General features: G+C 37.3%; 1 protein-coding gene across 3 annotated transcripts in view; it reads right to left on the minus strand.

Moving 5' to 3' along the window:
• fbxo41 (F-box protein 41) overlaps nucleotides 1-20,827 on the minus strand; it is a 58,916-nt gene that overhangs the window by 28,693 nt on the left and 9,396 nt on the right. For 2 of the 3 annotated variants that reach the window (XM_051891746.1, XM_051891729.1), the window contains exons 2-3: nucleotides 17,177-18,164; nucleotides 2,529-2,736 (exon numbers count right to left, since the gene is read on the minus strand). In XM_051891746.1, coding sequence (XP_051747706.1) covers nucleotides 2,529-2,736; nucleotides 17,177-17,895 — 927 coding nt within the window. In that variant the 5' untranslated portion in view covers nucleotides 17,896-18,164. Of the gene's footprint in view, nucleotides 1-2,528; nucleotides 2,737-17,176; nucleotides 18,165-20,575; nucleotides 20,786-20,827 lie in introns of all 3 variants that reach the window. The other variant, XM_051891737.1, reaches the window with a different exon arrangement.

A 20,827-nucleotide genomic window follows, 5' to 3' on the forward strand; every position in this document is an offset into this window, starting at 1 on the left:
GGTTAGAAAACTAAGACCTGTCTCAGAGAGAAATGGGAAAAACATGTCACATTTTCGTCAGAACTTTATTGACGAGATTACCACTAACATGCTTTAGCGTCATTATATTCATGTTTTATGAGGACTAGGTTTAGTCTGGATCAACACTGATAATGATGTTTCAAAACTCCCTGAATACAAAATAACAGCGCAGCCAAAGAGACAGCAGGTTGCTCTGCATCACTGATTACTCATTTTGCTACTTGCTAATTTGTCATTTAGCTACTTTTATGCAAATTGGTTTACTGTACACTTATTACATGGGCAATCCCCCTGGTGCAACCTGCGGTTCTGTGCCTTGCTGAAAGACTCAACCAGGCCAAATAATTGGCCTGCTGTACACAAAGAAAGACATTTGGAAGAATGTTTATAACCAAGCAGATCTCGCCCCCCCATTGACTACCATAGTATTTTTTTCCTACTGTAGTAAGCGAGATCTGCTTGGTCACAAACATTCTTCCAAATATCTTCCTTCGTGTACAGCAGAACAAATACATTTATACAGGTTTGGAACAACTTGAGGGGGAGTAAATGATGACAGAATTTTCATTTTTATGTGAACTTTACCTTATTCACAAATGTAGGATCTCAAAATGCAGTGAAATATGCTTATTTGTCCTGTTTTTATAAAGTAATTTTGGTGCTATGACTGGCCTACATTGATTTCCTTAGAAAATAGTACTTCAGGTAAAAAAAAAAGAAATAAAAAAAGTGTTCTGCTCTAAAAAACCATCTCGGTCAACTACTAATGACTTTTATTTGTCAGACGTAGTTAGTCAGACTCACCAATCTCATACAGGATACAGGAAAACTGTGCCTTTAAATAACTGCTCTAGCTGGTTAGGTGATACACCCGAGAAAATATGGGCCAAGCAAGGTGCCATAGTGCTGACAGGGCACACACACATTCCACAAACACACACTGGGCGCAGTGCCCGCAGAAATGGGGCAGAAAGAGAAAGCAGCACTATTGATTTCACGAGTGGTGCACAGCATAAAGGGCTGCCCAGGATGGTCGGAAATGCTTGAGATGAGAACAAGAAATCTGCAGCTTCTTTCTTGCTTACTTACTTTCTTTCTTTATGTCTTTTTCCTGTTGCCATAACCCTTCACAGTGCCTGTCTATGCTCTAATTTAGGCCAAATGTCCTGAATCACAGCATGCATGCTCCTGAAACGCTGTTCCCTTCTTCTGACATCACTGAGTGTACTTCCTTTCCAGATAGTAGGAGACTGGAAGGCTGTGGCTGGCATTTGGGAACACAGGCTGTGTGTGAATTCAAACTGAGTCAACAGCGCTGTGTGCAATAGAATATATGAGTAAATGACAAATGTAGATTGCTGTTTCCATGGTGATGAAGGGGGTCCCCAATGATGTCAGAGGGTGAGATGTTAGGATGTTGCCTGAATGTGCCATCCACAGTCAATAAGAAGCCTAAAAATGGCAGTGTGAGTAACCGTGGCGTACACACACACACACACACACACACACACACACACACACACACACACACACACTGAATTTTGCCCAGCCATTACATATATACAGATAAATGTACAAAACACATTGTACATACATACTGTGTACATACACATTGTACATACTGTGGTCAAAACTTTACTCATTGCTACACTCATTGTTCACTATTTCTGACAAACAGATGAATAACAGACAAATAGGTCCTTGGTAATCTGAATGCATTCACACTCATGCTGTAACTGCTATGAACTGCATATGTGAATATTATGTAGACTTACTGTTTACATCAAATTCATGCTTTAATAGTAGACAAATCATTGCAGGTTTCATCAGTTCAGTCTGTGACATGCAACATAAACGTCTGCGTTTAGCTTCAAAGGGCGTCTTCAATGATGGTATTCTATAAAAACGAAGACTATATTTTTTGCATTCCGATTCTGACATCCAAAGGCACAACAAAACATTTTTCTCTTAATCTGTGGATTTTGCCCATTTTCCTCCACTTGTTACTGCTATTTTTCTGCCACCATTATGCGTGCGCAGCTGCAAGTGACGTAACTGTGACGTTTGCTCCAAATTGGTCTATATCCAAGAAAATAGGACTAGTGTACCAGTGCAATTTATCAACACTGTAAAAGGTTCTCTGGAGGTTAATAGAACAAATGTATGCATTGTATGTAGTAAGAGATATTTCCTGAGTGCTGCATTAAGATTGATTTATCTCACAGAAAATTGCAGACAGAACTGCAACCATGGCAAAGCACTTTCAGGCAATTTCCACTGCCTACCCTCAAACTGTTATAAAGACCATGTATAATTCTCTAAAAGATTCACTAAAAAAATTCTCAACATGCCCAGGCTCTGAAGTGAGTACAGTTGACAGTTTTTTCTGGATGCGATGGTAAATGTTGCTGAAAATGTTACAAACACAGGTTTAATCTCTGAATCTCTGATCGCTCCAATGTCATGTTTTTTTTTCTTTGGTCTTTTTCTCTCAGTTATTTCCGTACCTGTCGTCCATTAGGTTTGGATCCTTGCAGACTGCAGTGTCCCAGGCTGCCGTTGGGGGTGGTGGCACAGCTGCTGATAATCTGGAGCTGTTTCTCAGCACGGTCGGCCCGGTCCAACAGCTCTTCAATAAACTGCTGAAGACGCAGTTTAGCATTGGCTTCACGCGCAGCTGTTTCCTGCAGGAACTGGTCGATCTGGGCCACCTCTCTGAGTGAGGAGAAAATGAACGAAAAGGAGAAAGAAAGTCTTTAGTGATTGCTTGTCAGTTTGATCAATGTATTAAGGAGTATTGAGTGTGTTCAGAGTATTAACTGCGTAACTCTAAAGATATGGCGGTTTAGTGAGGCGTATGTACGACCTTATGCATCCACCACCAACAGTTTTTCCTTTGTTATATCCATATTATGCTCTTTTAGTCTTCACGGCCATTACCATAACCACGAGTTTCAACACACTAATAACGCAACTCGATCAGGCCTCACCCCCCTTTTTTTGCGTATGCTTTGAGAGGGAATTTTTAAAGTTAGGAATATTGTGACGTGTTCATTCCCGGTTGAAAACTCAAGACTACAATCGAGGTGTTTCAGGGAGTTCAGAAAGAGTGCTTACTGATATAGGGAATAACTCCCTTTGGAGTGGACTTTGTAACTTCGCAAACCTTTTTCATGCTCAAACAGAAGTATTACACACTAAAGAAAGCTGAAAATGTAAAAAAGCATAATAGGTCCTCTTTAAAGGACAAAAGACCATCCAAATTTAAACCGGTCACACCTTGGCAAATGGGAAAAGGGCATCTGATACCACCTTCTCCTTCTCGTTTGTCCCTTTTCTCATACTTGTTTATCTTCTCCAGCATTCTGCAAATCCCTGGAGCGTGTACACAGCCAATGAAAGCACGACAACTGTTATCTCTAGTGTAGGAAATGTCTCTGTACACATAAACACTGGCTTGCGCCTCTGTCGACACCATCACCTCAGCTATTCTAAGCTTTTCTCACACTCATAGCAGATTCTCACACAGTTGGACTTTTCATTTTCATACGCCAAGAAAACAGTATTTTGAGATACTGACATCTTGAGTATTTCATCAACATAGGTTGCAAACAACGTCACAGGACAAACCGAATATGCAACAGTTCCGGCGTTCAAGGAAGAAGCTTTAATTATCCACAAAAATTAAAAGCGGCATTTTATAAACCAGAAAAATGAATGTGCGTAAATGTGATCTCACTGGCATTTATGTAATTATGTAATCTCAAATGATCTTTTAAGTAAATAACAATGATAAAGATCAGGCTCTATTAAATTATCATGTCAGACAGACTGTAGTCTGCGGTGCAGCCTTTTTATAATTCGTGGATCTGGTATACATCACGTTAGTATTATTATTTCCAGTATGTTTCTTTTGTGCAATAATTAATCATCAGTAAATCAAGACTTATGTCATGCTCATTAGTGAAATCAGATACAAAAAGGCACAAAAAAGAGCAGAATTAAAATTCTCTCCTTCTTATTGACCTCCAAAGGTTATAAGGATTTATTAATATATGAGCTAACGCTTTGTACAACATAACTAATCAGAGATGGAATCAGTGTTATTATTTCCAACTAAAACTATTAAAATTAATTTTCAGTAATTTAAATAAAGCTGAAATATAAATATATAAAATATATATATAAAAAAATATATATAATGGATAATTAGAAACTTAAAATAATAATAATAATAAAAAAACTAAAATGAAATGTTGCCTTTGGCAAATAATTGAAATAAATATGTTTGAGTTGTACTAAAATTACTAAAACTGAAATACAAATAAATTAAAGCTATATAACAATAAGAAAAAGCACATATAATGGCTAAAATTAAAATTAAACCTAAAATAAAAAAGAAAACTGAAAATATAAAAATAAAAGCTAATTCGAAATATTAATAAATACTACAATAGCAGTCTTCTGTAGGTTTCTGGGTAATGGTATATTAATAATACTAAAAAAGCACTGCTTGGAATCATGTGGATCATTTTATGGCGCCTTTGTGTCCTTTTTGAAGCATGAAGGCTTCAGTCCCCATTGTAACTTTATGGGGGAAATAAAGAAAAACATAAAAAAGCAACCAGTATATTATTAAAAAAAAATCTCTCTTTTTGTTCCACAGATGAAGTCACATCAGTTTAAGATAACCTAGGCGTGAGGTAGGTGAATACATTTTCATGTTTTTTTTTTTTTTTTTTTTTTTGGCTGTACTGTTCAATTCAAAACAGACAAACTACAGTTTTTTAGTATCTTGTGTAATCGCTTCTTGCTCTCTATTCACTTGACTGCAGTTTTCTTAATGTTGTAAAGGTCAACAATGTTTGTAGGAACAGAGACAAACAGAGTACAAGGTACATAACAGAGAGAATAACAGTCAATCAACACAGTGTAAACGAGACTAATTACAGGCCCAGTAATGTGGAGGCTGAGCAGAGCAGTGTGTGTTCACTGTGTGCTATACCACATGCACATCCGTATACATTATGTCTGCCTCTGCTGAACACTGTATCTTGAACTCCAGTAGTGACTTTTCAGTAATTAAAGGGCTGGCACCTAATTTCTTTGGTCAGCTTGATAAATCTGTTTATCTACCCATAATGTGTGGGGCCTCAAGGGAAAGTAACACTGTGATCAGTGTGTGTTTGTATTAAACACCCCATGGAATCATAATTTCTGTTTTATGGATTTTAGTCCATGTATATTGCGTTAAGACTACCTTTTACACTTTTTTTGATACTTTTATGCAAATATATGCATTTTTAATAAAAAAGTTGTCTTTCTCTAAGGAAAAAAGAACCAAAAGTAATGATGACTCTTGTATGCAGGGGCGTATGCACATTCTGCATAAAAAATGCTAGCAATTTTTAGCAACACGCGCCCTATGCTTCCAGTTTCAATGATTTTAAAAATATGCCAGAATGCTAATTACTTTTGGCTGTCAATGAGGATGTTTTTAGAACCAGATGGTGTAGTTATCAGCAGGATCTACACGCAGGGGCTAACAGAGCCATGCTACCCAGCAAAACCTTGATCACTTAAGCACAAAGTATACTGGGATTTTTATTTTTTCGATTTTCAATTTAAAATTTTTAATTGGAAACAGCAATTACCCTCCACTTATTCACCATGATAAAATGAATTAATAATGAATGTATGAATATATCAGTACAAAACAACTGACCACCAATATGTCTGAAAGAAAAGCAAAGTAAGTTTTCTATCTAGGGTTAAAGCCTGTTCACACCAAGAATGATAACCATAAAAATAACTATAACGGAAACTATATTAGCATCCACACCAATGCACAATAACATTCTATTTTTGATTAAGCGCACTACAGTTTTGTTGTCTGCCGCTCTAAATGCTCGAGCTCTTTAAAGCAGAGTGGATTCTGATTGGCTGTCTTTGTTTTTATCGTTCATCAGCAGTATTGGGTGTAAATCATTACATAATCAGATTACTTTTTTTTTTTAAGTAACTAGTAAAGTAACGCATTACTTTTAAATTTACAACAAAATATCTGAGTTACTTTTTCAAATAAGTAACGTGTTACTTCGTTTACCCATTTATTGACTGTATAAAGTAATGTAACACATTAATTTCCATAAAAAGTAACTAACGCAATTAGTTACTTTTTTAGGAAGTAACACAATATTGTAATGAATTACTTTTAAAAGTAACTTTCCTCAACACTGTTCATCAGCTGGAAAAACATAATTCTAAAAGCGATTCCAAAGATATTACTCCTTTGTGTCGTTATCGTTATAATTCAGATGTGGACTCTACTATTCTTTTAAATTTAGAACAATTTTTAAAACAATATATTCATCGTTATAGTTATCATCCTTGGTGTCAACAGGCCTTTAATCAACATAAAAAAAAAAATTATTTAACAATTATAAAATAATAATTTCTGACATATTCATAAATTATTCGTAATTACTTATATACAGTTTAAAGAATTTTAGTGGAAAAATATTTTTAATTCTCACTTATCACTGATGATGGCATACAGTTTTGCCGCAAAAATTGAAATATTTCAACGCATCCAAAGCTCGAATCAAATGTAAATGACTCTTCATTGGAAATAAATTACTTCTGGTCTGTCATTTATCAGAGATAGTGGAAAGGCAGATAACTTTTGATAACAGATACCTTTTGTCTGATAACTTTTGTCCAAACAGACAAAAGATATCAGACAAAAAATTACAAAAAAGCCAAATGCTGGCGATTGATTGGCCTAGTCGATATACAGTATAGGTTTAAAGTGAACACAATTAAGTAACCAAAGCAACATGACATATTTTAGTGTGCCTCCTGCTGTCTGCCCTAATCAAAACTCTCCCAGTCTAGCTTACAGTCTCAAAGCTGACTGAACCATCTTCACAGGGGAACATGAATACAAATAAGACCACCAGCCCAAAAAGCTGATATCTAAATTCCAATATGCTACAAGCAAAGCATGCTGAGAGGAAGCCTGGCTTTCAGATTCACATTGTGGGAATTCTAAGTTCAGCAGTTATAAAGTGCTCTAGTTTGCGTCTGCTAATGAACTAACATTTCTCTAATATGTACTACAAACCTCTATAACCAAGAACAAATAATAATCTAATATTATCTCAACTCGAGGTCATGCCTCATGGTTTAAACTGAAATGCATGACAGAACTCAGTCTGAATGAGACTGACAGAGTGTGTGATAACCTCTGTGCCTGGTTACTGCCACACAGCCCTTATCTAAAAGAAACAGATTAAAACTGCTCAGATATGATGTTACTGGTGTTGTGCAAGATACAGTCCCTCCAGAAACCACTTTTTTTTTTGCTTGGACTCCAAGGGGTAGCTGTTTCTAATGCCTGATCAAAAGCATATCCTGTTCTCCTGATAGCTGGTTGTAGCTAATCAAAAAAAATCCAGTTATGTAGCAAAGGTTATCAGACAGCAGGTTATGTTTTTATTGGTAGACATTAACATTAAGATATGCTAAAGAGAATAATCAGTTAGCGCTAAGGTATGTAAGCCAAACAGTAAGCTTGGTAAGCATTTATATACATTTATGAATTCAGCAGATGTTTTTATAGATATTTTGGTAGCACTTTATTTTACAGTCCTGTTCTTTTTATATGCACTTATTATAGTAATTGCAATAACTGGGTAATAAATAACTGGTACTAACCCTGAACCTACCCATAAACCTAACCTCAACCCATGTAGTTACATTGTATTACCATGTACTTTTTTAGGTATGTACACAGTAAGTACGCGTAAGTGCACGTACTGTAAAATAAAGTGCAACAGATATTTTTTTTTTTTAATGTTCAAATCCCTATTATATTCATATTTAATCATTAAGTCTTAATTTTATTGTTGCTGTAATTTCTAATCAGGCACCAAATAGAATACCCATAAAAAGTTATTTCAGCCAATCCGGCGGTTAAGTCTGATATCAATCGTCACCATTTAGGGGTCTAAGCAGGTCCAAAAAGAAAAAAAGTGATTGATACAAGACTTAATGGTTTTAATGAGGGAAAGAACTACAATCCCATGAAGCATTGTGAATGAAATAATAAAATTAAATAATTTACTGATTTAAAGATGTTGATTATATATGGAAACAAAATAACTTTATTGCAAAATATGCATATCATGCATACAAATATTTAAGTAGTTTGAGAGCATAGGGAAACTGACTCTATTTTATAATTGGCAGTGCTTCATGGGGTGGTGGGCAATAAAGTTTTCTTTTTGTGTGTTTTGCCTTTTGTGATTCTCTGATTGGTGGAGATTTCTCAGCAGAATTGTAGGTAATGTAGTTTTTCACAAGGAATTCTGCTCTTAAACATGATTATTAAAAAAATACATTGAAATAATGCAGGCTGATGGCTTCAACAAAAGCTTATACCATTGATTAACAACCTCGTAGCTCAGAGCAGGTCTGCCTTAACATTCAAAATCAATTCTCCTATGGAGAAAATGAATGGGATTTTTATTTCCAGAACCAAACCGTTGCACTTTGGGATCTGGGGGACTAGATTCTATTGTGGTGCTGTTCAACCTTGCAAGACACCGGTGCAGCTGGCATACTAGTTTCAACTTGTATTCAGAGAATTCTAAAAAAGGAGAAGAATGATTAAAAAGAAACCTTGATCTTTCAATGAATACAGACTGGTTTCTGGACTAGTTTCCATGGGAACAACTATTGGTTGGCTGTCAGATATGTCTTTAAACAATAATGCTTTTCATTGCTACAACAAAGAATGTACTAACAGTGCACCAGGAGTTTTAAAGAATATTTTTACTTAAAATTCATTAGCCATTTCATTCAGATTATATTCACAAAAGGTGAGATGACTAATAAAAGGTGTTACGGAATATTAGTTGCACAATACAGAATGAAATGAAATGAGTATATCCAGTGAGTGAATATGAATGTCGAAATAATTAAAAAAAACAAACAAAAAAAACAATATTTTTTCTATATTGCATGCTGTATTTAAAAAGTTATGATAGAACTTTTTTTATTATTAATAATAATAATAATAACACACATGAACAAGACCTCCTAACTATTTAACTAGTCAGTTGTTGCACAACAACATATTAAATGTATATTGCATCCAAATGAGCTAAAACAAGACTACTAACTGACCGCATGAACATGAATTGTCAGAACTGAAGCAAATTCTCTGTGCAATTTCTGCATTTTCTCAATGTTTGCAATAAGCCAATAAAGGCTGATGGATGCAGGCAGGGCATCAAAAATGAACAGATGAGAATACAGAGATGTCGACTGGAAATAGGAGCCATACATATGACATTTAACATTCCTCCACACTAATGCAGTGACAATTATTTCAAGCGCACATAAAAATAGCAGTGAAGGGCTAATCAACGGCTCACAGTGTTCAGAATAGTAAATGATTATGTAAGGCTGTAAGCAACACAAGGTCCTCAGATAATATGAATGATAATTAAATACAAGAAACAGAAGAAGTGGTTAATGAGATGAAATTAGAGGAGGGTAAAATCAGGGAAATATTACAGATTATTAGCTTGACTAAATTGGTTAAGATGACACTGCAGAGATGTACATGCTATAGAGTCACTCAGCTGACCCTCAAAAAAGTGGCAGATATATGTCTAGACGATGACAACAAGCTCACGTCCTCAAATCGTGTCTGTCCTGTAGTTCTGCGATCGGTATGACAGGATAGGTCACAGAGAAAGACAGAGATGGCAGACAGAGAACATTAGCAGAGATTTGTATGCAGAGAGGTTATTATGTGAGCCCCCTTATGAACAGAATACTAAACACACACACACACACACACACACACACACACACACAGTATATTGACCCTTCACAGTTCTGTCCTCTTTAAGATGGATACTATGGTAGGGCTGCATGATTTGTGGGGGGAAAAATAATAATATTTATTATTTATTATTATTACTAATACTAAAAATATAAAACAAAATAAGAGATATTGTGATATTTCACCATAAAATAAAAAAAAAATTAAGATTTTTTAAAAATGTAACAATTTTGAAATATATTTCAGAAAAATAATATAATGATAATTTTATTTGATAATACAACTGTAAAATGTGCATGATAAAAGCGATCCAAACTCATGCAGAGATTCATGTGTAAGAACCAAGCAGCAACCTCCCCCAGTTTCTCTTGAAGCCAATAGAGTACCTCTGGGATGACATGTTTTTGTAGGCAAAACCCGGAAGCGAGTTAGCATTTTAGGACTTCCGGTTCCCTCGCCCCGAAGTCAATGGGTTTTTTGAATGGGTTTTTGCTAAATTGCCTGAAATAAGGTCTGTGGTTAACAAAGTCTCTAAATATTTTCACGTTTTGATTTATGACATAAAACACACCAGTTATAACCCGCTTGTGATTTTTTAAACCTTTATTGTGTCTTAAAAACAGCGGTTGCTAACAAATTGCTAAAAGGGACTATTTCCTTTGGCGAGGACTTTAGACGTCATCACGACAAACAGGACATTTGGACAGCATTTCTCATGAAAAAGCAGATAAGTATTCATACACAGCGCAGATCATAATCAGTGAGCATGTTTTAAATAAAGTTGTTTTCTAAATAAAGTTTGAGGAAGCTTGGTGGTGGTGACGTTGATCCGCGACCATGGTGTGCTGTAGTCCGTTTATAGCCTACTGTTAGCTTTTTATATCTGATGACTTTATTTAGGCTTCAAAATGTATAAATGTTGTGTTAACCTGTAAAGATTATCTTGATAGACAAAACGTGTAAGTGCCTTTGTTAAACACAGAGCTGATTTTTTGCGATTTTTCAAAAGTCTATGGGAAAAATGCATTGGCTATCGATCGAGGGAACCCATGCGCCGCTAACTTCCGCTAACTAGGGTTGGCCTACAAAAACACGTCATCCCTGATCTACTCTATACGGAAGTGACTTAAACTGCGATTCATCGACTGCCCGCTAGGGACAGGCTCCAAAAGAGAGCAGAATCTCATTGAGCCCCATGTTAAAATGGCCAACTTTGCAGCAGAAAAAAACATGTTTACAGCCTGGATCAAATTGTGGTTTTGGTCTAAACAGCTAATTTTGCCCTTCATGACAACTCTGAGGGGGGTGAATTTTTCTCAAACTCATCCGTTTAAATTATATTAAGCCTGCATAATTAAGGGCGTGGTCGCTTGAGTGACAGGTTTGTCGCTGCTGTCTATGAGCCGTCATGTTACCTCAGCTAATTTCAGCCGCTGAATTTGGCATCTCTGCCATGTTTGTGCTTTTTTTCAGGATTATTTTATACGATTATAAAATAATATGCCTTAATACGTCGAGACTCGAGACAGATGTGCGTCTGTGTACATGTGCACACATTGTTGGATCGTGGCATTGGCTAAAAGTTTTGTTCCTGAGATTTACTACAATGACAATGGCGGGAGGATATTAAACTCTGACAGCACTGCTTGGATATTATAACTAAAACTGCTGCATTTTGAAAAATTATACTCTGGTCGCGGGCTCATTTGTTTGTGAGATACGATCATATTTACAACAAACTGCTCAGGTTGCATAATTTCTTGAAGAACGATGATGGAGAGCAGATCATTCAGAAGAAATGTGATGCAAACAATGGATAATATATCAATATTTCATGGATTTAACGCTTTTGTGGACAAAAAATACTGTTTTTTGTTTTTTAATGGACACTCATGGACATTTTACCCAAGTGCCACGGATTGGATTCATCTCGCGATCGCTATTTCATTATAAAGGTATGAAGTCCCATTTGATTTTTCATGTTGTTATTTGCACACCTGACACAAATTACAATTACTGGTGCTGGAGCATCTAAATCGTAAAAAAGACACTGTAGATTGACAGCAAACCTTTAGAACTTTCAAATGATATAACTTGTTATCTTTATTAATATTTTAGATAGTATCTAAGATAGATATATAGCTCCTTTGCCTGCTAACATGATCACGTCGCGCCAGACGGGCGTGGTTTCAGCAGCCACCTCAGTTCCAACCATGTCCCGCCTCTTTGACCATTTTCAGTTATCCGGCCGGAAGTGACGTGCGGTGACGCGCTGCTAAGATGGCAGCGGCCTCATTTTCGCTTCAAAAATGCTCTTCAGAAATCAACGGGTGACGTCACAGACACTACGTCCATATTTTTTTTTTTTACAGTCTATGGTAAGAACACGGCACCATGCTTTTTTTGTGTGTATATATTGTGTGTATATTGTGTATATATTTATTTAATTAAATTGCAGGCATATTCATTGTGCAGCCCTATACTATGCCACCACAGATGTACTCTGATTGCAAGACAGATGAATTTATCATGATCCACAGACCTACGTTTGCATAATAATGGCTGTCATGGACATTGGTTCTAAGAATATTCACATTTAAAACAGCTGAACAGGACATTGTGACACAAATGAGCATCCAGTGAATTCAAGGATGATCTGTTTAATATGAATCATGAAAAAATTGCTATGCCACGACACAGTAGCTGTTGCCAACAAAGCAAGAATTTGTTTAAAAGCCTTGATGATATTTAATCAGTCAGAAATCATATAGCACACTAAGTCAAAATAGTCTAAAGGTCTGTGTTTAGCTTGAAAGCTCCATACGACATACACACGATGAGCAAATAAAGCAAAAAAATCAGCAAGTGAGAGAAGAAACCAGAGTTTGCAGAAGAAGAAACAGAGATGAGATGGCGACATGAGGCACTAACAAGAAGAGGTGACAGTGAGAGGGAAAAAATGGAGAATGGAAGAAGGGTATTGAGGGTCAAAAAACAGAGAGGTGAGAGAGAGAAAGAGAAATGAGGCTTCTTTCTTTCTACCTGCCAGCAGTGCGTGACCGGTTTCTCAAGAAAGCTCTAATCCACAGGCAGCTACAAATCAATCACAGCGGGTATATATTTCAGATGAAGTCCTGCTGAGAATATCCCACTCCACATGAGTCTCTAAACTCAGACCACTTCACAAGCTCAACTGGCCCTCTGTTTTGGACTTCTATATTCAGTATATAAAACAAAAATCATTTTGGGAGAAGTGTTATTTTATTGGAATAGGGGGTAGAAAGTTAAGACCCTTTGTGAACACTTATGGCTTTAACCTAGGCCTTAACAAAGGGAAGTGTCATTTTATAATATATTTTATTTCTTGACAACCAAGATACCATTTAAAAGCGTTTATTGTCATTATTGCTATTATTTCATACAACTCTGATACATGAAAACTGTCATAGCAACATCAACTGTCAGATTGTGTATGTAGTTTTCTGTTTTTTGGTCAAGAAGGAAATCAGATGTTATGAAATGTAACCATCAAAAGGCTTAGTAATATGCAACCTGCCCAAGATGTCTTCACACTGCTTAGCAATCATGATGGTTCATGAGCTCACTGAAATACATTAAGTTCAATCATGACAACTCTCAAAATACACCGTGTTCCAAATTATTATGCAAGCCTTCATGTATTTCTAAACCCACTGTAAATGTTTCTCTTTGTGAGCTTTTGGTTAGGAGTGGCTGAAATGCATCTTTACGCACAACTGCCAGCCTGCATGGAGAGCTTCTCAAGACTCCAGAGACACCAGCAGCTTTAAATACCTGTTTGCTGCTCAACACTGGCTTTTTTTTTTTTTTTTTTTATAGCTGTCCTTTTAATACAATTAATTTTTTTTGACAGAAACTTTCATCAATAAGCCTTTAACTGACCGAGTTCTCTTGTGCTGTAAATTACTCACAAATCTTATGATAGTTCGATAATCTCCATTCAGTTTTCACACAGTATTAGTTGTTTTCGTGCCTTTTGCATAACATTGCACCATTTCATGCTTTTCTTCTTCAGTATGAACTTTCATCCTCCCCATATTGCATGAGAACTGTGACTTGCTTAATAATGTCGAACAACCTCTTTAAGTAGGGTTTCATTTACCTAAGTACCTGGCAAACTACTCAACAAACCTGTCTGAGATTGATACCAGTTATCTAAAAAGATATGGAAAATAAAACATACAAACACTTTCTTTGAAAAAGTAAAATCTGAATGTTTATTGTACTGAAATCCTACTGATATGTCACTTGCATAATAATTTGAAACACAGTGTAGCATGTGTTAGCATGTTATAGAATATGGCAATGTTAATGTATTTGGTCTTGGCGGACTAGATCTGCTACGCTGCTGCTGAACAAGTATGGATGTGCTACTGCTAACAGATACACAGACACGCTGCTGTGAGCATGTAAGATATGCTGCTGCTGCATAAATAGACATACATAAATCCCACAGCAGATCTAGGCAGGTGGAGCTGTGGGAGGTGGAGGGTTTCAGTGGAAATCTGAGCGCTCCAGGACTACATTTGTTAGGGTTCTGTTACTTCGGTCTGGTTTATTCTTGGTTTTGTGACAGAGTCCTCACACTCCTGTATTGTCTTGTCTTTGTGTGAGTGTGCGGTTTGGAGTGTGCTCAAGCTGTGCACTCTCTTATCACCGTGCCTTGTTTTTTGTTTGGAGTGTGGTGTTTGGATCCTGGCACTCATGTCTAGTTTGATTTCGGTTCTGTGTCTGGGTTTTGTCTCGTCTCTCGTGTGAGCGCACAGGTTGTGTGTTTGTTCATTTATGTTATGTTTTGTGTGAAAATGCGGCTTATGAGTGTTCCCATTAGCTGCATGTTCGTGTCTTGTTTTGTTTGAGCACATGGCTTGTGACTTTGTTCGCTGGCCATGTGCTCGTGTTTTTGTCAGGTTTGGTGTGAACGCATGGCTTGTCAAGTTTGTTTCTTTTTGCTGTCTTAACCTCGATCATCTTGTTATCTGATTATTGGTGCATTTGCCCCACCTGTCCTCCCTTGTTTGCTCCTTATTTACTCTCCATGTGTTTGCAGTCCTGGGGGGTATTCCAGAAGCAGATTATGTGACATACCTGGGTATGTTTAAGAGTAACTAAGCGGATAACCTCAACTTTCGGTTCAAAAACAGAGGAAACTTACAGGGTATGTAAGTAACCTTGTATTTATTTTATTGTCATCTCACACATGGATCTGCTTTTTTTCTCCTTTTTATAAGAAGACATTTTCTATGCTATAATTTCTATAATTAAATACATGTGATATCTTATTAAATAATTAGCATCAAACAAACAATATAATTATTATTCTCAGTGAATAAAGATTACTTATTAAATGAAAAGATTGAAAAAATGATTGACAACCAACAAATAGGTGGCGATGTGCACTAAGTAGGTTATGTAAATCGGCATTAAACAGAACAAGAAGAAGGTAGTAGAATGGCGTGCTTTTTTCGTGTCTGTTTCCACGATGAATCATCGATTCCTCGCTCTGTTGAGAATGTCTTGTGTGTTAACCGGGAACATACTCTGGGTTGACTGAACTTACTCCTGGACACATTTTTGGAACCAGCATACCTCGAGTAAGCAAGGTTTGGGTTAATCAACTGAGAGTTCAGGGTATATGTGACAGTAAGTTAACCTTGCTTTCTGGAATACCCCCCTGCGTCAGATCGTTGTCAATAATCACAGTGTACCCACTGTGTCCTGCTCCCTGCCTTGTCTTGACTGGTTCTGCTCTTCCCTGCTGGTTTTTGGATGCAGAGTTTTCCCCTACGGGGTAGATTTTGTTTGTTTTTGTTTTATTAATAATAAAAAGCCCATTTGTTCTCTGCATCATTGAGTCCTCGTGTCATCGCTAACCAAACCTGACAAGATTACAGCAAACAATGACCCAGATTATTTAAATGTTAAGCAAGCAATCTCATTGGCTGCAGGGTCAGCAGAGACCAATCAACTTGTGCCATGCGGTGATGTGATTGCTAGCAGATTGCATGTAAAGGACCTACCAGCCTGCACCCTCTAGACTTTCATTACTGAACTAAATATTTATCAGATGGACTCCATTTATCACTTTCTCTTGGTGTTACCACTCCATTATGACAGTGAAATCTTACCATGATAACATGAACATGTATTTGTGAGTTTCAGCAGGAGCTGCAACAGAGGAATAGAGATAGCAAGTTGGTGACAGTGCCATTATAACAGCAGAGGGGACTGGTGAAAGACACTGGCAATTAGAGGCAATGGCCCATATGGAGTTCGGTTTGCATCAGCTCTTAGGCAGAGGCAATAAAAACATCTGCGGACCACAGGAGCACAAGCCTTCAGAAAACAGCATTAAATAGGCCATATGCTGCTATTTCTTTTGGAGTCTGCACTAATTCAGATTCAATACTGATCGCAGTTCACAACATTTGACAAGGGATGATTGGGACACCTGCAAAATAATGTAGACCCTCAGGAAACACAAGATAGAGAGGAAAGAAATGCAAATACAGCTAAAGTGAGTGAAAGAGCAAACATAAAATGTTTATAGAGATTTCAGACATGAATAATAGTAGAGTAGGTAATATTAATTATAATAGTAGAATATAAATAGGTGAATGAAAAATAACACTAGCAATTTTTTAAAATTTTTATATACTGCAGAGCATTTGTGTTGAAAACTATACAGTATTATGGGTTGTGAAAGAGCTGTTTTATTTGATATTTATTTATTATGAAGTTTTGGATCTGTATATTATTATTATTTATTTTTTCTTGTAAATTAATTTTATCCTTTAATGTTATCTCTTTTTTACATTTTAAAAAAATCTCAGCAACTTTTGAATGGTAGTGTTGTGTTCTGCATTATTATGTCTGTACAAATGTACAAATATTTGTAATGCCAATTAAACACATTAAACTAAAACAGCCATGAAAATGAAAAGAGAGCAGATTAAATCTGACTGGATACTACAGCGATGCTACAGTTGATGGTTTGTTAACTGTCTTGCTCAATTGCCTTGTCTAAACGAGGCTAACCCGTGGAGCTGTCGAACGAATCTAGTATTTCTTCTTTTGTGAAAGTCCTGCTTGCTCCACAAATCAACTTCTGTTTGAGAACCCTTGAGTGAATCAAGTGTTTGCGCAAAAACGAGGTCCTAGCAGTCAAGCACATTTCTCATTATTTAAGAATCAAAGACATTTTTTTTTTAATGTAAGGGGATGGTCATGAAACAAGATGGGATGGCGGTAACTTACTGTTGTTTGTGTGATAGCTCCTGCTCCTTATTAACCAGATCCTGTTTAAGGCTGGCCAGCATCTCCACCGACACGTCCACTTGCCGCGAAAGCTCTGTGGCCTTGTCCTCCAGGTCTTGCTTCTCCTGACTGAGCCTTTCACTCTCCAGTTTTGCCTTTTCCAGCTCCGAGCTTTTCCTCTCCAGCTCTGCCTGAAGACGGCCAACACGCGCCGCAATCTTTTGCTCCACCTCCTCCGACAACTTCTCGAGCCTCTCGTCCAGCTCAAGCCTCTCAAACGCTCGAGCTTTCAACCGAGCCAGGCCCTCCTCATAAGCCGCCTCCACCGCACTAGCGGCCACGTTAGCAGCCACCGCCACAGCATTGTTCCCTGTGGAGGACAAGGCGTCGCCGGAGCTCATGGCTGTCTTCACCAGGATCTCACCCAGGGGAAACTCCACATTGGGCAGGTAGCAAGCAGTAGACGAGGGGGCAAGGCCGAGCTCTTCGCCCGAGCAGGGCAATTCGCGGTATGGAAAACGAGATTCGGCGGCCAGGGCTCCGTCAGCCACTAGGGGGAGCAGCGCAGCAGCATCGCATACGCTGTTGGACTTGGACAGCACATATAGGGTCTCGTAGGTGTGGTTGTACTCCAGATGGGCGCGTAGAGAAGACAGACTTCGAAAGCGCTTGTGTTCCCCACAGCGAGGACAACGGTACGGCAGGTCCAAAGAGGCCATTCCACGCTCCCGTGGCTGCCAGGATGGAGCAATCTGCTCACGCCACCAAGCGCTGCCAAGAGCACGCAGGGACAGCGGCCGGGCACCACAGAGGACCACTCATCTCAGACCCGCTGGGTTTGGTACAGGCTGAGCGAGGAACAGGGGATCATCACACATGCTCCTTCTGAGTCACAAGTTCTTAAATTAGTTCTTCAGTAAGGTCTTGACTGCTGTTAGGCCTCTTTCTGGTGCTTAATCTGTCTTCCTCAGGGTCAAAACCTTTCGTCCTAGTAAAAGAGGGAAAAGGAACAACACAAAAAATGAACAAATATTAACTAGGTATGCATACAGTAAGTATTTTGGCATATAAAGCAATAAATGGTAATTAGATTTTTTTAAGCAGATATGCTGGCAGATATCAGTCTACATTTTGTCAATTTAAATACTGTATAGTGCTTTTCACAATATATGTGTTTAAATCAGCTTTACAGAAATTCATTATGTTAACGCTTTTTTTAATACCTTAATGCCTAATTGTCAACATTTAATGTAGCAGCTTAGAGCTGAGAGAGTTTAGAGTCTAGGCTTGCTGTGGTAGTCAGTGTTACTGGTGTTACACGGTGCTCGGCCATACACTGATTACATTACTTGCCGATTTCAAAACACTGCTTCAGGAAGTTTCGGAGTGTTATGAATCAGCATATCGAATCATGATTCGGATCGCGTGCCAAACCGCCAAACTGCTGAAATCACCTGACTTTGGCGCTCCGAACCGCTGATTCGACGCGCTGATTCATAATGCTCCGAAGCTTCCTGAAGCAGTATTTTGAAATCGGCCATCACTATATAAGTCGTTATTTTGTTTTTTTGCCACACCAAAAATATTCTCGTCGCTTTATAATATTAATATTGAACCACTGTACTCACATGAACTGATTTAAATATGTTTTTAGTACGTTAATGGATCTTGAGAGAGGAAATGTCATTGCTGGCTATGCAGGCCTCATGAAGCCATCAGATTTCAACAAAAATATCTTAATTTGTGCTCCGAAAATTAAGGTCTTACGGCTGTAGAACGACATGAGGGTGAGTAATTAATGACATTATTTTCATTTCTGGGTGAACTAACCCTTTAATTTATCAGACCAATACAGATGACATTAAAAGGTCACATTTATGGATACCAATATGACTACAAATTTTGCAAGTACTGGAATCTTCTGTCACAATATCTTGTGAGTATACATGGCCAATAAAGCTTTCTGATTGAGATGTTAAGCAAACTCAGTGAGAACAGTGTGTGCAGACATGCCTGCAACCTGATGAATACAAAAAGCTGATGTCAGCTCACTGGAGGCACACATTTATATTTGTGTATTGCAATGTACTGCAAAGATAGAATTAACCATGGGTTATATATAAATCTGCTCCTGAATTGGAAATTCCTTTAGTCAATTCTAACATCCTTGGTCTTTCTTTGGACAATTTCCACTACTCTGCATGCATGAAGTAGAAAAATAAACAGTGCATGGAAGTGTACAGTGATAAAAAATAACCACAGGATAATTTAAAGCATGAGTTGAGTAGCACACGACTTTAAGTTTGCTAATCTCTCTGAGTGGTTTCAGCCACTAAGGAACTGAGAATGGACTGATTTAGCAGAACATTTCTATGCACTAATGGAAATTAACATATTCTGTCCAGACTTCTATCAAGAAAGTATATCTTTCAATATGCCACACTACACAGTCATTACTCAATGTACTGTTTGGCAGTAGATCAAGGAACAGTCTCTTAACAACACTGAAATGGACAAGGAAGCACCTATTGAGTGAAATTAGTTGTTCATATGCCATGACAGTTCATCTAACTATTCCCAAAGAGACACTTCATCAACATAAGACATGTCTAAATGTGTAATGGATCCCCATTAGTGTTCCACAATCTTCTATACTCTTCCAATTCCCACCCTTTTCATTCCCACGATATTGCGAACAATGCAGATAGGAATGGGTATAAAATGGAAATGATGGGTATTTATTCTGCACACATGATCCTGAAATGAATTTCAGCCAAGGCTCCAGTGAAAGAGAGAGTCATATATTCATTCAACTAGGGATTAGATGAGCACAATTCCCTAAAATTAATCCAAGATACTGAATCAAATAATCTGCCATGGCAGGTCATGAGCAGTGCATTTAACAAGCAATATCATGGAGTACAAGTGGTTTAGCCACCGCTAAATTGTCCAGCAGTCTTTGCTTTAAAATTTTATTTCTCATTTGTGTTCTAAATAAAATTTCGTTATTATTTTTTAAGCCTTGATCTAGGGATGCACAATATTGAAGAAAAATGTGATATGAAATAACTTGTTAAATAATGCGATATTCGATTTGATAATGATTTAAGTGTGTAAAATAAATGTAAATTATATTTAAATATATTTAAACTGAAAATGATATAACCAACATACATGTTTCACATTCTTTTTGTGAGAAGAAAGCATCCCTTCTGAAAGTGGACAGCAGTGTTTTACTGTAGCATTACATAAAAAGTAAGTGTCTCTTTAACGTCAGTGTAAACCAGGTTTTTTTTTAGGGTTTCAGGCCTACAAGGTTAGTTTGTTGTAGGTAGGCCTACAGGGTTAGTTAAAGGGTTAGTTCACCAAAAAATGAAAATTCTGTCATTAATTACTCACCCTCATGTAGTTCCACACCTGTAAGACCTTCGTTCATCTTCAGAACACAAATTAAGATATTTTTGATGTTTTTTTATCCTCCATAGACAGCAATTTAACAGAAACGTACTGAAGACATCATTAAAACAGTCCATGTGACTGCAGTGGTCACGTGGACAAAACAAAAACAAAGATTTTCTTCAACAATATCTTCTCTTCTGTGTCATTCTCCTACAAAAACAAAACAAAAATAACAATTTTCTTCAACAATAT

The sequence above is a fragment of the Ctenopharyngodon idella genome, chromosome 1 (assembly GCF_019924925.1).
Source record: "Ctenopharyngodon idella isolate HZGC_01 chromosome 1, HZGC01, whole genome shotgun sequence".
Taxonomy (NCBI): domain Eukaryota; kingdom Metazoa; phylum Chordata; class Actinopteri; order Cypriniformes; family Xenocyprididae; genus Ctenopharyngodon; species Ctenopharyngodon idella.